Raw genomic sequence first — 23158 nt, 5'->3', positions numbered from 1 at the left:
AAGAGTTAACAGAATAGTTGAGTATAGAATCTGCATAGAAATAAAAGATTTCCTCTACGCCCCCCCCATCATACTTCAGAGATTGAGATGTAGAGCTTCAGATTTTCCCTAAGAAGTCATACTCATAGGTAGAGTCTTGAACTCTATGTATGATTCTTATTTTCTCAGTGTGATTTTGATACTTCAGATAATTTCTGATCAACCACATCAGCGGAATAAACCATTTTTTTCTCTTTTCTGTATTTATCTCTTCTCTGGTTGATTTTGGGCTAGTAACAAGCATATATAACAATTTAAGAGGGAGAGACATTCATTTTGACTTTCATTGGTAATGTGATTGTCTTTTTTTTTTTTACGTTTTTCGAAAATATCAAAGGCCCTAGTTTTTTAATGCAAAAATTATAATGCTTATGTCAAGGTTAGTCATAGACTGGGCTATGGGGCACATAGGGAAGAGTGAGGGAGTGACATTGTCTTGGAATATAGTGTGATGAACAATCATCAAATGAATTAATAGTACAGTCACAGGGACCATGATAAGATGGATCATTTAAAATATATCATCATTTATGTAACTCTATTTTTATCATTTCTTTCTTTTTTTTTTTTTTGATCTACTGGGATCCTCAAAAACAGAAGTGGCCTATGCAATGATTTTCATTATTGAAACTGTATTTCAGCAGCTTTATTGGTAAATTATTAGCTAATATTATCAGTAGCTGCCCCTGTTAAATCTAGAACACAGCATTTTTTTTTTTTTTTAGTTTAGGAAAACTGAAGGAGATTTGATTGCCTCGGATATGTGCTTTCTCCTACCATTGCTACCATGTTTCCCCCCAAGAACAGCTTCTCTGTGTGTTGTTTTTCTGTAGTTCTGAGTTGTGCCTCAGGCCTGGGGAAGGTTTTATAGCTTTTCTAGGTTTTGGATAAGAGAATAGTTTTCTGGGTTCCTTGCTGCTCACAGTTTTATACTCTTGATTCTTCCTTGCTGGCCCTGTGAACAGGAAAACCCCTCTGTGTGCAGGCACCTAAGGTTTAACTGCTGCATCACTGCATGACCACTCTTCACAAACTATGCTCGTAAATACTGGGTTAAATAAAACTTATGGTAGAAATTCCTAAAAACGGAAAACTACTGGGTGAAAAGATTAATGATTTTCCCACCAAAATCTGACTCCCTAGCAGCAAAACCAAATCAGTGGTTACCTTATTTTACTTACCAACCTTTCTGTAAAGTGTCTCTTCACATAGCAGTGTGGAGAACTCATGTAGGAGTTTTTCTTTCTGGTCAGAACCTTTAAAACTTCCTCAGTGTCTGGATTGTGCTGAGGTTTCTCCTATTAAACAATCCACTTTGCTTCTGTCAGCACCCATATCGAGGACCTGAGGAAGGCATCTTGCTCCCTTCAGACAAAATGACATGTAATGGGTGTCATTTACATACCTGGTTGGCCCAAGCCAGGGCATCCTGAGTAGGAAACCTTTTACTTTCTCTTCCTAGTTCATTATGTTTTTAAAATATTCATTAACTGTTGTCCTTTCGTATTCTGCATCTCATATCCCGTTTTGTTTGCATCAGTAAAACTGTTTTTGTTTTGCCCTCCACCCATAAGTAGGTCTGGCTCTTTATTATTTCAGACTAGAAAGTTAGTGGGCATATGGCTCTCCTGTTTTTCTTCTTCCCAGTGAACCTCACCTCACTTGATTTGGCATCTTTTCAGAAATGAGGATGGGATACCGTAACTGAAGACTCTTAAGGAAAATAATGCATCTTTTACTGTTTTGGAGCTCCATAGAAACTTGCATTTTTTTAAAAAAAGACTCAGTTTGTTTTGATTCAGGTGGCCAAAGCAAAGGTCCCCTCAGTCACCTTTTGATTTTTACATTTTATGGCCCACTTCCTTACAGTAGTAAACTCTTTAAACTTTTAAAAGTAGAGTATTTCTGTAATTGTAAAGTTCAGATTTTGTTGTCTTTTTTTTTGAAGATGGCAAGTGAAATGCCACAGGATTTGATGAATAGTATTCCAGGACTAACAACATGGGGTTCAGTGAGGTCAGTGGGGTGTCGTGACTCTTTTCGGTGCAGAAGAAAAGTATTTCAATTCATAGCAAATTGCCAAGAATGAACTTGAGCTACTCCCATTAGTCAGCATAACATTTCACTTCTCTCTATGGTGTGCTGCTAATTTATTACATGCTCCATAGGTTGAGGGGTTTGGAATGGTGGAATTGGAAAAAATGATTGGGTAGTGCTTACACAATTATATCTTTGGTTTAATTTTCATTTAGAATGAGTGACTTTGATGTTTTGTAACAATTTCCTTAGTCCACAATAGCAGAATAAGCCAGTCCCATGATATTTGTGAAAATCAAATATAAAGTTCTAAGGAATTCCCGTATAATACATATATTTTGAAGTTCAACCATGTGGAACCATCTGAGAGTATTTTTCATGAAACATACACTTCTGAGGTTTGCTTTTTCATTTGAAAGTGGCCGTGTCCAAAACTTAATTTTAGAAAAATCAAAGTAAAAATTAAAACTACGGCTCCAAAATCCTTAAACATTATGTAATTTAACTCTTTAAACATTATTTATTTTGGATTCATCGAAAATAAGAGTTTGACCTTATTCCATCTTAAATTGCATTTTCTCTGTATGTACATTTTTTCATATTTTCAGAGATTTATGGGAGTTCCCTGAAATCTATGTAGGTTTTTAAAAATATACTAACAGAATAAAAGTTAAAATTATTAAAATGCTTTCTGGAAATAGTCTGTTTTTACTTTAATCAAAATGTCTTAAAACATACATTATGTAGTAAACTTTTCCACTTGTTTAAAAATCTCTCAAAGTATAAGGCTCATTGGCCGTACGCTTTTTTAAAAATTGTGGTAAAGGGACTTCCCTGGCGGTCCAGTGGTTAAGACTTCGCTTTCCAGTGCAGGGGGTGCGGGTTCGATCCCTGGTCAGGGAGCTAAGATCCCATATGCCTCGTGGCCAAAAAAACCAAAACATAAAACATAAGCAATATTGTAACAAATTCAATAAAGACTTTAAAAATGGACCACATCAAAAAAAATCTTCAAAAAAAATTGATTACGGTCAATATTACTAAGTTTTTTGCATTCAGTGTGTTTAGTGGTATGAAATAATATTTGATTTCTGAGCTTCTGACAAAGTGATCAAGTTCATATCTGAAATTAAATCCATGGTCTAAATTTAAGAATATCAAGATATCTAACATAAGTATATCAAAGTTTGCAATATTTTTCTGTACTAATTTCATGTTGTGTAAACAGAGATCTTTAGAAAGGATTTGGTCAAGAGGGACGTTGGGGTGATTACATGGCAGTAGATGGATGTTCAGTGGTTTAGTGGCTTTAAGATCTTTCCTTTTATCATGAAGATTCATGCTAGCCTGCATTCCCTTCACACATTTTAAGATATTGTTTTAATATTAGTATGCTAATCCTTTAGTGAGGCCTGGAATTCTTCTGATGTGTTTAATTATATTGCACAAAATAATGGTAAAGTCAATAAATTCTAATATTAATGGCCTATATTAAACTAGAATCAGATTTTTTTTTCCTATTGTTTTTGCCCATACTTGCCAGTGGATGGTTGTGGTCATAATGCATTTTCTTTGTAAAAGACTCAAGGTAACTTATTTGGGGACCAGGCTAGACTCTGGTAAAGTCTTCCATGTGGCACCCAGATGTCCCCTTTCATTACCACCAGCTGCCTTTTGGAAGGCCATCTGCAATTTTCTGGAGCTCTTTTCTGAATATCCACACAGCCCCTCTTGCATATTTCAGATACTTTTAAGCTTCTTCTGTCTCAGGTGCGCCAGCAGTGAGAATTTGGAGGCACCTGTTTCAAGTCCAGTAAGCTGAAATGCTTGCAATTCAACGATGAAGGGTCACAAAAAAGTGTGCTTGAATTGGCATCTAGGTACTACAGTCATTCGATTCTTTTGCCTTTCCTAATGACCTTTTCCTAAGTCCTTTTCCTGTGCACTCCCACCAGAGGCCTTTCTTAGACCTCTCTCCTTGTTTTATTTTCTTCGTACAATGTCAGTATCTGGAATTATCTTATGCTTTTTTCTTAATGTTTACTTGTCCTTCTCATTACACGAGTAAAATTGAAGAGGCTGTGATTTTGTGACTCTGTTCGCGACTGCATTCCCAAAGCCCAGGACAGTAAGTAGAAGGTGGTATGTGCCCAAAAAGTATCTATTTAATGAATGAATAAATTAGCTTCATGGACCTGCCTACTTTGTGGCACCTTGTAAAGTCAGCTTAAAATCAGCCTTTTACAGTTGTCATCATGTTTCTGTATGTTCCTTGATGTTTTTGAAGAAAACACAAGTGGACTGTAATGATATTCAGTGTCAGAACATAATTTAAAGAAAGAAACAGATGCAAGGAACTCATCTATTTTCCTTAGTTAAATGAGAAATATTTTGCTGTTAAGTACACTTCAGTATTATTTATGTTACTGTGCTTATTGAATCTAGCTACTGGTAGCTAAATCTCACAGTGTAGTATGGGATATTTGCCAGTACTGTTTTTCCCTTCTAAATGTTGAAGGTGGTTACCTATATGTAGTTCTCAAGGCATAGTTTAATATTATGTCAGTATTTGCATCCGCTTGGGATCTGCTTTGAGATATAACATACATTCCTAACCTGCCCCTGACTTTTTCCTGATGAGCTTTGGTAACTAAAAGAATGCCTCGGTGTACCAGTCAGAAAGATCTGGTTAATGTCAGCTGTAACTGCAAGAAGCAGAGTTTTTGTCAGTAACTTTAGAAAGTCTAACCTAATTTATATAAAATACTAGCCATATTATTAATTTATGTTATGGTATAAGAGTTAAGGATTAAGGGTTAAAATTCTGATTCCACTATTTAATAGCTATGTCATCTTGAGCAAATCACTTATCTTTTCTGTGCCTACTTTTCTCATTTGTAAACTAGAGATATGAATTCCTAGATCATAATGTTGTTACAAGAAATAGAATTACTAATATACCTTAAGTATTCTGAACCGTAGAACAGAGCCTACTATTAGGCTCTGTGTGTTTCAGCTGTTGCTTATATTATTTCCATTTACGTTGGTTTTTAAGCTCAATTTTTTTAGCTAGTTTTAAGATAAACTAATTTTCATGTTAGTCAGAATTTGAATATTGCTATGAGCCTAGGCAAAATGTAAACCGTCAGTATCTAAATCTACCAGATATTTAAAAGTAATTGTTACTTGGATTTGCACCATATTGTACATCAGAACCTATGTACTGGCAGTGTTCAAGCAAGAAAAAAGATCTGTGTTCTTAGAGTTAACTCAAGAAAATTCCTGTTCATACCAGGATAATTTTATATGTAGACAAAAATATTTCCTGGAAACTTACTCATCACAATAACTTGCAGTAACGAGGGAAAATATCACATGCATAATGTGAAAAAAAAATCCCTAAGAATAACAGCTTGTCTTTAATATGCAAACTAGACAAATAACTTTACTATTTATCAGCATGTTGACTTATACACGTAACCTTCAGCTTTAGATTGTGTAGGACAGCAGGTAGCTTTGTCCTCAGAGTCTAAGAGAGGGAGGAGGCTTGCCCTAAACATGCTCCAGCCAAAAGGGTAGAGAGGGTAGCAGCTTAATGTAGCCTAGGCTGATTTGCAAACCTCATACTCTAGTTTTCAAATAACTTCTGTTTATCAAAGCCATTTAGCCAGTGACATCCTTTAAAACTGGAGTTACATCCTGGGGTAGTGGAATGAATGAGTGGAGTGGGACTTACCCGAGTTTCCCAAACCTATCAACTCGGTATCGCTGGATCTCAGGGTTGGAGTGGGGATGGGGTGGAAACACTGACCGTCTAGAGTACCAGTTTCTCTCCTGAGCAGTCTACACAGGCCTCGCAGACAGCAGACAGACAGACAGACATCAGTGAAGATAATAATCGCCTCCATTATGAGCAGGGTGATTGTATGAGTGTGCTAGGACTGTAACAAAGTACCAGAGAGTGGCTTAAACAACAAAAATTTGTTGTCCCGCTGTTCTGGAGGCGAGGTGTTGGCAGGACTGTGCTCCCTCTGAAGGCACCAGGGAAGGATCTGTTCCAGGCTTTTCTTCCGGCTTCTGGTAGTTCCTTGCTGTGGCAGCGTAACTCCACTCTTCACCTGGCATTCTCCCCGTGTGTCTCTGTCTCTACGAGGCCATGTTCTTACAAGGACACCAGCCTTATAAGATTAGGGACCCAGACTACTCTAGTAACATTTCCAGCAGCCTTATTTCCAGATACGGTCATATGCTGAGGAACTGGGGTTAGGACTGCAACATGTGAATTTGGGGGGCACAATTCAATCCGTAATAGGTGACCATACGTTTTTATTGTCCCAGTTGGGTCACTCGTGTAAGTGAAAGGGAGTGCTACTTGTCGTGTGGTAACTGGCATAGAGACTGCTTTAAACAAACCTGAATGTTTGGTCCCATTTTTCAGAGGTTCAGTGAAGTTGCATGACTTCCCCAGAGTTACACCTAGGAGAGGATGAGCAGTATTCAAACTCAGAACAATCAGATTCTGAAAGAGGGGAACAAGCTCATGTCTGTAGTGGAAATTTCTGTATCATGACACCAGGTAAAATGGGGAATGAATTTGTTTTGTTCCATTCTCTAAAATTCCTTAGTATTATCTATATTTCTTTCCTTGCTTAATCAATTTTGGCTATCATGAAAGAAAATAATAATTCAATATACTACATTAGGTTTAATTAACATATAACCTGATGACTGTAAATCTTTGATTTTTTTTTTTTTTTTTTTTTGCTGGCTATTCTATTGGTATTTGGAGAGTAATACCACACATAAAGCTCTGTGATACAAAGAGAATAGCTGTGAATATTAATTTATGATTGCTAAAAATTTGTGAAACAACTTTTCGTGTCAACCACTTTACTGTTTATCATGCTTTATCTATTATCTAGATTGATTTGATTGTTAATAGATAAATAGGAATGAAACATTTTAGCATTCTTCTTAGCATTAATGTAAAACATTTACTTTGAAAATCTAAAAAATTACTTTGCTTTTCGTACTTTATGAAGAAGAAAATAAAAAATTACCTGGACTTCTGTGATACAGGAGTTACCCCCATGAGCATTAGCATCTTGCTGTTTTCTTCCAGTTCTTTTTCTCTGTGTGTGCATGGTTGAAGGTTAATGATTAAGAAATCAATTAGTAATTGTTCCTGCTACTACTCCTGCTGCTGATGCTATGAATATTATTTTCATTCTTGCCATCACCTTCAAGGAAAAAAAATCTAGAAATATCAGAGAAGTGAAATTAGTATGACTTAAGAGGTTAGAGGTAGGGAGAAGTGAGTAAAAAAAGGGCATCTTGAATGGCTGTTTAAGTTTCTTATTTGGTAGCTGGATGATTGTGGTATAACTAATCAGGACAGGATATACAGGACACATGGGATCAGAGGATAAAGCTCATGAATGCTGAATTTGAGTTGTTTGTGAGATACCCAAATGAAGATACCGGGTGGGCGTATGGATGTCTCAAGACAGAGGTTCAACAGAGAGATCTGGAATGAAGATAAACACATATTATTGACTTAAGGTTAAAATAAAATTATATTTTCATAGTTTTTCAAATAAATTGGACTCTAAGCCTTGATCTTTTGTGTGTATGAAAAGCCACACCTTCCCAGGTTCACAACCATAATAAAGTAAAGAATCCAGGTCGATTTACTTAGTGCAAAAGTTGATTTTGTCTCACAGAAGAAATCGGCAAGTCTGGATAATTCATTAAAGAGTCCTGTTCTCGTTAGTGTTGCCATTGTTATTTTTAGGTTTCTGTTTTTGTTTTTTCTATCTTGGGTGGTTGTCATTCTCTCACAGTGCCCACTTCAGAGAGAGTTCAAAGGGAGTGACCTGAATGCTCCTCAAGGAGAGGTGGGTAAGTTGCTGAGCCGGGAGCTCTGCCCCAGTTGCTTCCATGTGATGTCACCGCCAACAACACAGGGTTCAGAGATCAGGGCAAAGCCTCCTGTGCCATGCAGCCTCCAGGCCCAGGAACGTGGCTGGACATTTTGTGAAGCAACTGGGGAGAGGTCAGGGAAGGCCATGATGAAAAGTGACCATTGGATTGAGCCACTAGGAGCTCATCGTTGACCTGACGGGGGCGTTCGCTGGCATAACTCGGGTAATACGTGATTGAACGAGAATGAGACTCAAATGGGATGTGAGAGAGCAGAGGATCGGTACACTGCTTGTCAGAAGGCCTGTCTCTGAGGAGAAGGAAATGAAAGAATCAGTAAATGAAAGAATCAGTAAATGAAAGAAACAGTAAGTGAGTGATTCTAAGTTACTGTCCCTTCTGAATAATTAGGCTTTCACCACTGGGCAGCTTCAGGTTCCTCCTGGAGATTAAATTTTGTCATATTTTTGTCAGCTTACAGTAGAATTTTTTAGAAAGCGTGATGTGTATGAGTATGCTTGCTTGTTTTAAAAAAAATGGTTTGGCTGTTTTCTAAATAATAATCTCTAGATGTAACCTCTACTCAGTTATAACAGAAGATGATTCTGTTTAACATGCACCAATTTTATGAAGTTCTTTTAAAACTCATCTCCTTAACTGAGATAGACTATGAAATCTTTTTTTTTTTTAAACAGCTTTATTGAGGTATAATTCACATATCATACAATCTACCTAAAGTGTGCAATATGTTGTTTTTAGTATATTCATAGATAAGTGCAGCCGTCCCTACAGTCAATTTTAGGACATTTTCATCTCCCTAAAAAGAAACACTTTACCCGTTAGCTATCACTCCTGTGTTTCCCATCTCCACCCCCAGCCCTAAACAACCACTAATCTACTTTCTGTCCCTATTCTGGACTTCCATATGAATGGAATCATATAATATGTGGCCTTTTGTGTCTGACTTCTTTCACTTAGCATAATGATTTTTTTTTAATGTCTTTATTATAGTATAATGGCTTTACAATGGTGTGTTAGTTTCTACTGTATAACAAAGTGAATCAACTGTACGTATACATATATCCACATATCCCCTCCCTCTTGCATCTCCCTCTAGGTGGACACAAAGCACCGAGCTGATCTCCCTGTGCTATGCTGCTGCTTCCTACTAGCTATCTATTTTACATTTGGTAGTGTATATATGTCCATGATACTCTCTCACTTCGTCCCAGCTTACCCCTCCCCCTCCCAGTGTCCTCAAGTCCATTCTATACACCTGCATCTTTATTCCTGTCCTGCCCTGAGGTTCTTCAGAACCTTTTTTTTTTTTTTAGATTCCATATATATGCGTTAGCATACGGTATTTGTTTTTCTCTGACTTACTTCACTCTGTGTGACAGACTCTAGGTCCATCCACCTCACTACAAATAACTCAATTTCGTTTCTTTTTATGGCTGAGTAATATTCCATTGTATACATGTGCCACATCTTCTTTATCCATTCAGATGTTGGTAGACACTTAGGTTGCTTCCATGTCCTGGCTATTGTAAATAGAGCTGCAATGAAAAATGTGGTACATGACTCTTTTTGAATTATGGTTTTCTCAGGGTATATGCCCAGTAGAATTGCTGGGTCATATTGGTAGTTCTATTTTTAGATATTAAGGAACCTCCATACTGTCCTCCATAGAGGCTGTATCAATTTACACTCCCATCAACAGTGCAAGAGTGTTCCCTTTTCTCCACACCCTCTCCAGCATTTATTGTTTGTAGATTTTTTTTGATGATGGTCATTCTGACTGGTGTGAAGTGATACCTCATTGTAGTTTTGATTTGCATTGCTCTAATGATTAGTGATGTTGGGCATCCTTTCATGTATTTGTTGGCAATCTGTATATCTTCTTTGGCGAAATGTCTGTTTAGGTCTTCTGCCCATTTTTGGATTGGGTTGTTTGTTTTTTTAACATAGAGCTGCATGAGCTGCTTGTAAATTTTGGAGGTTAATCCTTTGTCAGTACTTTGTTGACAAATATTTTCTCCCATTCTGAGGGTTGTCTTTGCGTCTTGTTTATGGTTTCCTTTGCTGTGCAAAAGCTTTTAAGTTTCATTGGGTCCCATTTGTTTATATTTGTTTTTATTTCCATTCCTCTAGGAGGTGGGTCAAAAAGGATCTTACTGTGATTTTTGTCATAGAGCGTTCTGCCTGTGTTTTCCTCTAAGAGTTTTACAGTGTCTGGCCTTACATTTAGGTCTTTAACCCATTTTGAGTTTATTTTTGTGTATGGTGTTAGGGAGTGTTCTAATTTCATTCTTTTACATGTAACTGTCCAGTTTTCCCAGCACCACTTATTGAAGAGGCTGTCTTTTCTCCATTATATATTCTTGCCTCCTTTATCAAAGATAAGGTGACCATATGTGCGTGGGTTTATCTCTGAGCTTTCTATCCTGTTCCATTGATCTATATTTCTGTTTTTGTGCCAGTACCATACTCTCTTTATTACTGTAGCTTTGTAGTATAGTCTGAAGTCAGGGAGCCTGATTCCTCCAGCTCCATTTTTCAATATCAAGATTGCTTTGGCTCTTTGGGGTCTTTTGTGTTTGCATAAAAAGTGTGAAATTTTTTGTTCTAGTTCTGTGAAAAATGCCATTGGTAGTTTGATAAGGATTGCACTGAATCTGTAGACTGCTTTGGGAAGTCTGGTCATTTTCACGGTGTTGATTCTTCCAATCCAAGAACGTGATATCTCTCCATCTGTTTGTATCATCTTTAATTTCTTTCATCAGTGTCTTAGAGTTTTCTGGCTACAGGTCTTTTGTCTCCCTAGGTAGGTTTATTCCTAGGTATTTTATTCTTTTTGTTGCAGTGATAAATGGGAGTGTTTCCCTAATTTCTCTTTCAGATTTTTCATCATTAGTGTATAGGAATGCAAGAGATTTCTGTGCATTAATTTTGTGTCCTGCTACTCTACCAAATTTATTCAGTAGCTCTAGTAGTTTTCTGGTAGCATCTTTAAGATTCTCTATGTATAGTATCATGTCATCTGCAAACAGGGACAGTTTTACTTCTTCTTTTCCAATTTGGATTCCGTTTATTTCTTTTTCTTCTCTGATTGCTGTGGCTAAAAATTCCAAAACTATGTTGAATAATAGTGGTGAGAGTGGGCAACCTTGTCTTGTTCCTGATCTTAGAGGAAATGGTTTCAATTTTTCACGATTGAGAACGATGTTGGCTGTGGGCTTGTCACATATGGCCTTTATTATGTTGAGGTAGGTTCCCTCTATGCCTACTTTCTGGAGCGTTTTTATCATAAATGGGTGTTGAATTTTGTCGAAATGTTTTTCTGCATCTATTGAGATTATCATATGGTTTTTCTCCTTCAATTTGTTAATATGGCATATTACATTGATTGATTTGCATATATTGAAGGATCCTTGCATTCCTGGGAAAACCCCCACTTGATCATGGTGTATGATCCTTTTAATGTGCTGTTGGATTCTGTTTGCTAGTATTTTGTTGAGGATTTTTGCATCTATGTTCATCAGTGATATTGGCCTGTAGTTTTTTCTTTCTTTGTGACATCTTTCTTTGGTTTTGGTATCAGGGTGATGGTGGCCTCGTAGAATGAGTTAGGGAGTGTTCCTCCCTCTGCTATATTTGGGAGAGTTTGAGAAGGATAAGTGTTAGCTCTTCTCTAAATGTTTGATAGAATTTGCTTGTGAAGCCATCTGGTCCTAGGCTTTTGTTTGTTGGAAGATTTTTAATCACAGTTTCAATTTCAGTGCTTGTGATTGGTCTGTTTATATTTTCTATTTCTTTCTGGTTCAGTCTCAGAAGGTTGTGCTTTTCTAAGAATTTGTCCATTTCTTCCAGGTTGTCCATTTTATTGGCATATAGTTGCTTGTAGTAATCTCTCATGATCCTTTGTATTTCTGCAGTGTCAGTTGTTACTTCTCCTTTTTCATTTCTAATTCTATTGATTTGAGTCTTCTCCTTTATTTTCTTGATGAGTTTGGCTAATGGTTTATCAATTTTGTTTATCTTCTCAAAGAACCAGCTTTTAGTTTTATTGATCTTTGCTATTGTTTCCTTTTTTTCTTTTTCATTTATTTCTGATCTGATCTTTATGATTTCTTTCCTTCTGCTAACTTTGGGGTTTTTTTGTTCTTCTTTCTCTAATTGCTTCAGGTGTTAGGTTAGGTTGTTTCTTTGAGATGTTTCTTGTTTCTTGAGGTAGGCTTGTATAGCTATAAACTTCCCTCTTAGAACTGTTTTCACAGCATCCCATAGGTTTTGGGTTGTCGTGTTTTCATTGTCAATTTTTTCTAGGTATTTTTTATTTCATTTTTGATTTCTTAGTGATCTCTTGGTTATTTAGTAGTGTATTGTTTAGCCTCCATATGTTTGTATTTTTTACAGATTTTTTTTCCTGTAATTGATGTCATTGTGGTCAGAAAAGATACTTGATATGATTTCAATATTCTTAAATTTACCTAGTTTTGATTTGTGACCCAAGATATGATGTATCCTGGAGAATGTTCCATGAGCACTTGAGAAGCAAGTGTATTCTGTTGTTTTTGGATGGAATATCCTGTAACTATCAATTAAGTCCATCTTGTTTAATGTATCATTTAAAGCTTGTGTTTCCTTATTTATTTTCATTTTGAATGATCTGTCCATTGGTGAAAGTGGGGTGTTAAAGTCCCCTACTATGATTTTGTTACCGTCGATTTCCCCTTTTTTGGCTGTTAGCATTTGCCTTATGTATTGGGGTGCTCCTATGTTGGGTTCATAAATATTTACACTTGTTATATCTTCTTCTTGGATTGATCTGTTGATCATTATGTAGTGTCCTTCTTTGTCTCATAAAGTCTATTTTGTTTGATGTGAGAATTGCTACTCCAGCTTTCTTTTAATTTCCATTTGCATGGAATATCTTTTTTCATCCCCTCACTTTCAGTCTGTATGTGTCCCTAAGTCGAAGTGGGTCTCCTATAGACAGCATATATACAGGTCTTGTTTTTGTATCCATTCAGCCAGTCTGTGTCTTTTGGTTGGAACATTTAAGCCATTTACATTTAAGGTAGTTATCGATATGTATGTTCCTATTACCATTTTCTTAATTATTTTGGGTTTTTTATTGTAGGTCTTTTCCTTCTCTTGTGTTTCCCTCTTAGAGAGGTTCCTTTAGCATTTGTTGTAAAGCTGGTTTGGTGGTGCTGAATTCTCGTTGCTTTTGCTTGTGTGTAATGGTTTTAATTTCTCCATCAGATCTGAATGAGGTCCTCACTGGGTAGAGTAATGTTGGTTGTAGGTTTTCTCCTTTCATCACTTTAAATATGTCCTGCCACTTCCCTCTGACTTGCAGAGTTTCTCCTCAAAGATCAGCTCTAACCTTATGGGGATTCCCTTGTATATTATTTGTTTCTTTTCCCTTGCTGCTTGTAATATTTTTTCTTTGTATTTAATTTTTGATAGTTTGATTAATGTATGTCTTGGCGTGTTTCTCCTTGTATTTATCCTATATGGGACTCTCTGCGCTTCCTGGACTTGATTGACTATTTCCTTTCCCATAATAGGGAAGTTTTCAACTAATCTCTTCAAATATTTTCTCAGACCCTTTTCTTTTTTCCTCCTCTTCTTCTGGGACCCCTATAATTCGAATGTTGGTGCGTTTAATGTTGTCCCAGAGGTCTCTGAGACTGTCCTCAGTTCTTTTCATTCTTTTTTCTTTATTCTGCTCTGTGATAGTTATTTTTACTATTTTATCTTCCAGGTCACTTATCCATTCTTCTGCCTCAGTCATTCTGCTATTGATTCCTTCAAGAGAATTTTTAATTTCATTTACTGTGTGTTCATCTTTTTTTCTTTGCTCTTTAGTTCTTCTAGGTCCTTGTTAAACATTTCTTGTATTTTCTCCCTTCTATTTCCAGTGTTTCGGGTCATCTTTAGTATCATTACTCTGAATTCTTTTTCAGGTAGACTGCCTATTTTCTCTTCATTTGTTTGGTCTGGTGAGTTTTTACCTTGCTCCTTCATCTGCTGTGTATTTCTCTGTCTTCTCATTTTGCTTAACTTACTGTGTTTGGGGTCTCCTTTTCGCAGGCTGCAGGTTCGTAGTTCCTGTTGTTTTTGGTGTCTGCCCGCAGTGGCTAAGGTTGCTTCAGTGGGCTGTGTAGGCTTCTTGGTGGAGGGGACTGGTGCCTGTGTTCTGGAGGATGAGGCTGGATCTTGTCTTTCTGGTGGGCAGAACCACGTCCGGCGATGGGTTTTGGGGTGTCTGTGGTCTTATTATGATTTTAGGCAGCCTCTCTGCTAATGGATGGGGCTGTGTTCCTGTCTTGCTAGTTGTTTGGCATAGGGTATCCAGCACTGTAGCTTGCTGGTCGTTGAGTGGAACTGGCTGTTAGTGTTGAGATGGAGATCTCTGGGAGAGCTTTCACCGTTTGATATTACGTGGATCTGGGAAGTCTCTGGTGGACCAGTGTCCTGAACTCGGCTCTCGCACCTCAGAGGCTCAGGCCTGACACCCGGCCGGAGCACCAAGACCCTGTCAGCCACATGGTGTATAGCACAGGGAACTCTTCTCGGGGCTCCGTAGTGATCTGCTAGTGTTGGTGGGCCTCCTGCAGAGGCAGGGGATGGCTGTGGCTCACCGCAGGGACAAGGACGCTGGCAGCAGAAGTTCTGGGAGGTACTCCTTGGCATGAGCCCTCCCGGAGTCTGCCAGTAGCCCCACCAAAGAGCCTTTAGCCTCTGAAATCTTTTTTAAAAAACAAAGTATCGGTGAAACAGTGATCCCTGTAATGTGCAGTATGGTGACAGAACAAATTGATACAAAATCGTTTTAACATTTTCTTAAAATTAGGAGATTTAATTTGGGCTCAAATATTAAAGGGAAAATGGAGTGAGCCTGAATGTTGCTTGTTTCTGAGTGCTGGAATTGCTCTGGGCTCACAGCCTCTCCGCAGGAGGGAAAGCCTCGTCCACCACCCTGAACTGCCCCAGGTGTTGGCCGTGCTCTGCCTGAGCCTTTTCTTGGCAATGCAGGAGTGTTTGTGGTGGCCAGGATCTGGTGCGGGAGGAGTGACGGTACATGCCTGCTTTGCTGCTTTAGATTTTTCTGACGGGAAGCTTTCCTTTATCTTGTAGGTGAGCGTCCCTATCAATGCCCTTACTGTGAAAAAGGATTCAGTAAAAATGACGGGCTGAAGATGCACATTCGTACTCACACCAGGGTAAGATTATATTCTCTCTCATTAATATTTATTATAAAATCCATACTTATTTTTTAAAGTTTTAACTTTACCTGAGAAAATAAAGGCAGTATATCCAAAATCATATGTTTATATTTATGATGAACATTTGGGGATAATTTTTTTAGACACAACAATGAAAGAAACGAAAATTAAAACTCCCAAAGCATCCCCATTCTTTGAATTGTGAACCAGCTTTTAGGAGTAATAGGAGTTATAAATGACAAACTGCCAAGTAAAAAGAATGTAGCATTTTAATACTGAAAAATACAAGCATGCTGTCTGGCAGAGTATTTGCCAGTAATTCAAATGCCAGCACTTCTTGAACAGAGGTGCGCCTGTCAGCATGTGACCATTAATTAATGCATATGAGCAAGTATATTTGCAAGAAGGACATTGAAAATAATTTGAATTATCATGGGAGGTGGCAAACAAGGAAGGACAGATTCTTGCTCTACAGGGCGTGCCCGGTGCTGTCTTTCTTTCTTTTTTCCCAGGATGCCCTTTGTGCCTGTGCTGTCAGCACCTCTCACTGGACTATTGTCATTCTGTTACTTATGGCTTTTTCAGACTCAAGCATCTGCCTCACATGCTATAAAAATAAATGAGTGGCTCACCTTCCATGCAGCTACATTTCTTACCTCACTGTTCAGTTTAGGACACAATTAGATACTTTACACGAACTTTCCACTTGAAAATTTGATGTTGTTTTTAAATAGCTCTTCTTGATTTTGCTCTGTCCCATCTTTTTGCTGCATTACCTTTCACACAGCTCTATTCAGCTTGGTCTTTTAAAAGTGCTTATGGTCTGTATGTAAATGCCATATTTTTTCAAATTTTAAGAGACATGCCTAATCCCCTTAAGAGCAATTCTAATTTAGGCTTCTCCTGGATTTCGCTTTTTACCTGAGCTGTAAAATGAAACTTTAGAGAAAACACATAATAATAGTACCTTTCCAGTGTAATAATATGCTAGCTTTCCACTTCAGTTCTGTAGGCCATAAAAGATAACCTCTGAGGTCCTGTTAAGAAAATACTCCTCTTTGTGGTGGAGGAGAGAGGGGGCTTCTGTGCTCATTAGAGCAAGTCCACATTGCATTTCTCATATGATATAAAATATCATATTCATAGTATATGTATATTAGGAACTGGAGTAATGGCTAAGTATAAAATTCTTTCATAGACCATAAAGGATTAGACAAATGTTACTGTTCACAACATGACTTAAATGTAGATACTCAAAATATTTATTTCACAGTGAGCCCTATTAAAGAGGTTTAAGTTAGTTTAGTTTAGGAGGTTGTTTTATGTGTGTGCAGTTGTCACAGTAGTGCCAATAATGTGTTTTAAAGATATCAACCTACAGGCAAAGGAGCCCTGGTTTCTCTTATCAAAACTCATGAGGTTAACCAAATAATTATACCTATAATTATACCTATAATTATACCTCAGAAGAGGCTGTTCAAATTACTGCAGAGAAAAAATTACCTTTTGTGTTTTCTCAAGAAAGGGTGATATAGTATTTCCAATTCACCTATTTTGGCTTTTACTTTGTTTTAATACAAAGTTTATTAATGAGAATAATACTGATAGTTAAATACAAAGGCCACTAATCACATGCCAGGTACTATATTCTAGAAGTTCACATTTATTAATTCATGTAAGCCTCACAGCAATTCATGAATGCATTTAACAATTCACTTAAGCCTCTACGAGGTAGGTATTATTATGATCTCTTCTTTAAAAATGAGAAACTGAGGCACAAGCAAGTGAGTAGCAGAGTCGAGATTGGAACCCAGGTAGTCTGGCTTCAGAGACCACCCCCTCACCTACTATACACACACTACATGCCTTTTATTCAATTAATTCAATTAAATATTTTCTCATTCCACTGACTCTGATATACTTTCCTTTATATTTTTAAACTAAGCAAACTGCAGTAATGAACCCAAAAGTTCATTTAAAATTTATTTAAAAGTCTCATGTTCCTTTGAGTATTTGGGCCTTGAGTCCAGGATCCCGGAATGCCTCAGGGTGTCCAGGTGCTGGTGGTATCTTTTTTAGCAGCTCTCAGGCACTGACTTCACAAAAAGAAAGCAAATCCCAGCCTGTGACTAAGGGAACACCAGAGAAGGCCTCGACTAGAAGCCCCAGGATTTTAGACAGAATCCCATACAATTAGTAGAGAGCAAAGGAAGAGGTATGGTAAAGAGGTACAAAGAGGCCTTTTGGGTTTTGCTTCAAACCCTTTAAAAATTTTTCTTTTTCACGCATTATTTATACAGACTGCATCATTTTGAAATGCTGTTTCCTAAGCATTACAGATATTCTTTGCATATCAGTGCAACTTTTCAAAAGCTAGTTAAGGTTATTAGCTAATGCAATTAAATTAACATCAAGAACCAAAAGAGACTTTTTAAAAAGCGTTGTAGAGGAACAGTCTCTGAAAGCTTATATTTTTCCAATATTATTTGGGTTTGTACGACTCAATTCAAAAGATACCATTACGTTTGGATTGTAACACTTTTCAGTTTCAATGTTTTATTCACCTTACATTTAGTATTTAGATAGCTCTAACTCCAGACATTTTTTTTTTGTCCTTATATCAAAAGCTTTTAATTCCATTACAACAACAAGTGTATCATTCAGCAGGTTGCATCTTTGAGAAGTTTTGGTGAGACAACACAAAATTGCATGCCACGCCAGCCCCCTCCAGATTTGCATTCTATGAAACTGCACAGACGCCTTAGGGAAGGAACACACAGTCCTTCACTTTGGGAATTATTTATTGGATCCAGCAAGGGCCCCAAGTGTGGGAGATGATTTTGCTAAAATCTAAATTTTGCTCAAAGGCTAAACAATCATTAGTCTTTCACGGAGAGGCCAGGACTCAAGGCGAGGGCAGGTAATTTATTCATTTCCCACAATATATTCTCTTTATTTTTGGTTTCCAGCACTTAGACTATGATGTACTAGATATGTCCTTCTTTATTCATCCTGCTTATATTTCTGGTTTATTATTACTAAATTTGGGAAACTTCTCAGCTTTTTTCCCCAAATATTTCTTTGGTCCCTTTCTATTTCTCTTTTTCTAATAAGGTGCCAGTTACATATGTTAGAATGTTTGATATTGTCCCATAGCTCTTGGTAGTTCTGTTCTGTTTGTCTCTTTGTATCTTTGTGTTTCTAATTTCTTATTTCTCTTGGAGTGTTTTCAGTTTCACTGATTCTTTCCTCTACTGTGCTCAGTCTGCACATTGAAGGATTTCATCTTTGATATCATCATGTTTTTCATTTCTAATATTTCCATTTGGCTTTTTAAAAATAGCTTCCATGTCTCTGTTGCAGTTGCCCATTTGTTCATGCATGTTGTTCACCTTATCACTGGATTCTTTGACAATATTAATTACAGTTATTTAAATTCTCAGGTAGTTCTACCATCTGGGCCATCTTCCAGTCTCGTTGTGTCCTCTATTCTGTCTCTTGGTAACGGGTTGGGGGAGGGTGTGCTTTTTGTGTGTCACACAGAATTTTGATTGAATGCCTATTATTGCACGTGAAAGAATAGTATAGACTGAGGTAAATACTATTTATGCCTGGAAGTAGGCACACCTCTTCTTCTGCCAGGCCCTTAATACGAGAGGTTGAGCTAATCCAGTAAGTAGTTACGCTGGCTTTGGCTTATGTTGTTGCTATAGTTACCATAGGCTTTAATCTCCTCCCCAGGTGGTCTGCCATTTCCATGATCTTAGTGGGAGGCCTGGAGGGCCAGGGGATTCCACAGTAGTTCTGCTCCATCATCAGGTTTTAGCAGACCCTGCATGTCTTTGCCACAGAAGTGGTCTTTGCCTTTGCCTGTCGGCTGGTGCTTGTTACTCAGCATTAGACCTGAGTGGGGTAGGGGATAGGCTTGGTGAGCTTCAGTGAGGGTGTTGGCCTTGTGAGCAGTTCCTTATCTCTCTCTGTAGGTCCTCTCCTCATCCACCTTCTCGCTTGGGTGATGAAGGAAACAGCTTTTGGGAAGGAGTAGGGCCTCTTTAGGGTGGGGTTGGACAGGTGTCTTAGTCTGGACACTGTGGCTTCAACCAAGAATTATAAAACAGCCTCAGTGATAATATTAATTTTCCCAGGACTTTTAGGCTTGGAGATGCTCCAGGCATAGTTCCAGGACCACCCCCCCACCCCATCTCTGTTGTCTTTTGTCTAAAAGGTCTTCTTGACCACCCTAAACTATATCTGAGGTATAAATGTCATTTCTTAACTCTTTATGTGTAATATCTCAAGTCCATTTTAGTACATTATACTTAGGAACTATAGATCACCTGAAAATCATGGACCTCAGGTTTATATTGTTAAGATACATTGAGCCACAATACTCGCTGTCAGTGAGGTAACATAAGTGCTCATAAGTATCCATTTTGTAAACATTAAGTTCAAAGACATTGTTTTTTGTAACGTTTTACCACAGAAAGCTTCATGTCTTGTTTAATCACTTTTGATGTTCAACATGGAAAACACCTGGACCAATTAGAAAGTTATTTCAGAAACCTTGCCTTTGGAACACCAGTTAAAACACCCAATTGGCTTACACAGGTTTCAGGGTTCTAAGATTACAGCTGAGTCTCCAGCCTTGTTTGCAGGAACAACCAGATTAGTTAATAAAAATATTAAAATGGAACTAATTGCCAGTGGTTAAAAGTAACGGCAAGTCTCTTATGTCATTTTATATTTTGTTAATTTTCTTTCGTGAAACTTCCTGTCCCTGATCCTTAGGCAGTTCAGATTTTTGGTGGGTTTACAAATGTGTGCACACTGCACTTTCTTTAGACACCGTGTAGTGAGACCCTGGGTCTCCAAGGCCAGACTGGAGTGGGTGTCTTTGACATCCGGCACTGCTGGATTTATCTGGAGGCTTTGGGGTGGTACAACGTTGTAGCAACTTGTAAACTATGCAACAATTCAGACCAGAGCGTCCAGCTGGTGAATCATGTGGGAGCAATGTAAGCTTGATGTTGGAGGAAAAAGAAAAGAGTTAATTTCTTATGGGTGAAGATGTTGGAGGAGGATTGAGCAGTGGATGTCAAGGGGAAGAAGAGGCGAGAAGGAGCTCCCTAGCTCCAGGAGCGTGGGGTACAATTTCTCAAGGTAGCCTTGGTTAAGAACAGAACGAGGTCTTTTAAGGAAGAGAGTCAGCTTGGAATCCTCATGAACACATTATGAGGCATGCCTAAAAAACTTAGGAGACAGATGCAGAAGCAAGTCTGCTGAATCAGGTAGCGGGTGGGCGAGTTGATTCCAGAAATGCTAGAGAGAGAGGGTGGTATTTGAGCTGAGCTCTGAGGGTGGTGGAGGAGGGTATGCTGGGCACATGTAACCACATGGACAAAGTGAGAGCAGTATGTACAGACCCAGTTAGGGTGGCCTGTCCCCTGGGACCAAGTCCGGGGATGCACGTTGAAGTCGGACTGCAGCTGAGACGGGCTAGGACCAAGGGGTTGGTCTGAATCCTGGAAACATATCTTGTTTTGTGTGGTGTGTCTTACTTTGAGGGGTGGGTCACATCATCAGCCCTCTTTTGGAAAGGTTGCTCTGAAGTCATCCTTGAGAGTGAATCGAGGCAGGAATGGAGGCGGGGGCCCCGAGGCAGGCATGCTGGAAGCGGCTGAACGAGACAGAGCACCCACACCAGGCAGCCTTGGGGTTTGAAAGTAGGGAACTTGTATGAGAGACACCTTTGAAAGAGTCTCGACAAAGTCTGGGCGTGTAGTACACGTAGGTGTTGGAAAGTAGGGAGGGGGCTGAACCTGAGATCCTAGAAGGGGCACTTTGGGGGATGGGGAGGTCCCACAGACAGGAAGAGTAGGTAGTTGATTTAGAGAGAGAAAGTGGGGAGAAGAAGGAGGAGGTGCCGGGCTCATACTTGTGCAAGAGTATGTGAGGCCAAACATGCTCAGCCATTTCTGTTGTTATAGCTCAGCCATTTCTGTTGTTATAGCTAGGTAAGAGGAAGAGATTTTTTAAAATTCAATAATTTTTAAGTTTATTACAATTTTAGAGAAAACTGAATTTTTTTAATTTTTGTTTTTCTAAACTTCATCAGCTCTTGTGATATAGGGACAAGAGGATCTGGCTCATTGCCATTATTCGAAAACATCTTTAATTTCGTTTTGGAATTAATACATCTTTTGTTTCTAGAACCCACATATTTCTTGGGGGATTTTGTATGGCCTGCAAATGAATCGTTTAAGATACCATTCTATTTTATTTGGCTCAGAAAACATACCTGCATGAAATGGAACATGCTTATTCTATCGCAGTAAGCTCCCTTTTCTCTGTAAAAGGGAAAATCAGACCTGAAAAATAACTTTCTTTCTAGGGACTGACATTGTCCTTTTCTCCCTTTCTTTCCCCTTTTTCTCTGTGGAAATTCTTCCTGGGGGTTGCCATCAACCCCCGTGGCAGAGTGCCTCCCCTTCTTATTCTCTGTGCAGCTCTGCTCTTGAGCTAGTCAGCTCTCTTAAAATCACCAGCAAAGAACGTCAGCTTCTTGGTTAGGAATACTGTTTTGGCATGCCACATGATGGTCCTAAAAGTAGGACTTTGGGTCCAGGCATTCTAGGATCTGAGGAGTGGTTCCCTGAATTTCCCTAGGCTTTGAGAGTAAGAGGTGAAAACTTAAGATAAGTTGGATCTCATATGCTTGACAAATTTATTGGGTAGGTACATTATCCTATAGGAAAATAGACAAAAGTCTTATGTGGAATGAAATTCTGTTTCACTGTATTTAGGGTTATAAGAGTAGCGTTCCACTGATGTGTGGAATTGAACTGGACCTAGGCATCAAGTGTGATTTTTCTGCAGAGTTTTTTAAATAGTACTTACATTTTCATTGAGTATTTTTGTGCCTAACTTGATTTTTAGAAGGAAAAAAAAAAAAACTGGGACTACCCATCTAAAGCATAACGTGCATTAGTTGGAATAATGGTGTGGTGAGGTGGCCTCCGAGATGGTCGCCCTCAGTTTCTTCCCTCCCCACATGCATGTGCTGCCCTTTACGTCAACAGGTAGAGCCTAAGTTCCCTTCCTTTGAATCTGGGTTGGCCACAGTGACTTGCTTGACCAATAGAATGCAGCAGAGGTGATATTCTAGGACTTCTGAGACTAGGTAGTAAGAAACCTTGCAGTTTTTGCCTACATCTCTTGGAACCAACCACCACGCTGTGAGGACCCGAGGTCACGTGGAGAGGCCACAGAAAGGCGCTCCACAAAACAGCTGACAGGAGCTGCCAGCCATGTGAGTAAGCCGTTTTGGATACCTAGGTGACTTCAGCTGCTCCCAGCTGACTGCAACATCAAGAAAGATTCTAAGGGAGAACTTTGCCTGTGTAACAGTCAATCCACAGTCAATCCACAAACCCAGTCACTCCCACAAAACAAATACCCCCCAGTCAGTCCAGAAAACCGTAAGAAATAATAGCTTGTTTTAGGTCACTTAGGTTTTGAGGTGGCTTATTATGCAGCAGTAGATAACTGGACAAGGGCTAAATATTACATAATGCTGAAGAAGTACGATTTTAATTGTGAAATATGCTTCTATATTTTAAGGTCATTGACATTTCTGGACAAAGTGTTAAAATGAGCACTTGCAGAGGTTAGCTGTTGTATCACAATATCATCATTTAGCAATGGGAGCCATATTTCGTAATTGGAAAAATATAATTCTTAAAATTCAGTTTAAAAAATGGTACAGTTGTTCAGAAAGGCATACACTGTTCTGAAAAAGGATTTGAGAGACCTAGAAACATGAACTATAAGGCTCTCATGATACTTATGTGCTATTTAATTCATAGATGCAAAGTCTGGTGGCAAGTTTGCTTATGTAACCCTGAAATATGTATAAGTGAGCT

At 38.4% G+C, this 23158-nt stretch overlaps 1 protein-coding gene across 1 annotated transcript in view; it reads left to right on the top strand.

Annotated features, from left to right (window-relative positions):
* The window catches only part of PRDM5 (PR/SET domain 5), a 201525-nt gene that overhangs the window by 140469 nt on the left and 37898 nt on the right, over nt 1-23158 (top strand). The window contains exon 14 of the mRNA XM_057547362.1: nt 15148-15233. Within this exon, the coding sequence (XP_057403345.1) occupies nt 15148-15233 (86 nt within the window). The remainder of the gene's footprint in view (nt 1-15147; nt 15234-23158) is intronic.

Source organism: Balaenoptera acutorostrata, chromosome 5 (genome assembly GCF_949987535.1).
Source record: "Balaenoptera acutorostrata chromosome 5, mBalAcu1.1, whole genome shotgun sequence".
NCBI lineage: Eukaryota > Metazoa > Chordata > Mammalia > Artiodactyla > Balaenopteridae > Balaenoptera > Balaenoptera acutorostrata.
The sequence above is the reverse complement of the archived record's forward strand: the minus strand, read 5'-3'. Positions and strand labels throughout refer to the sequence as shown.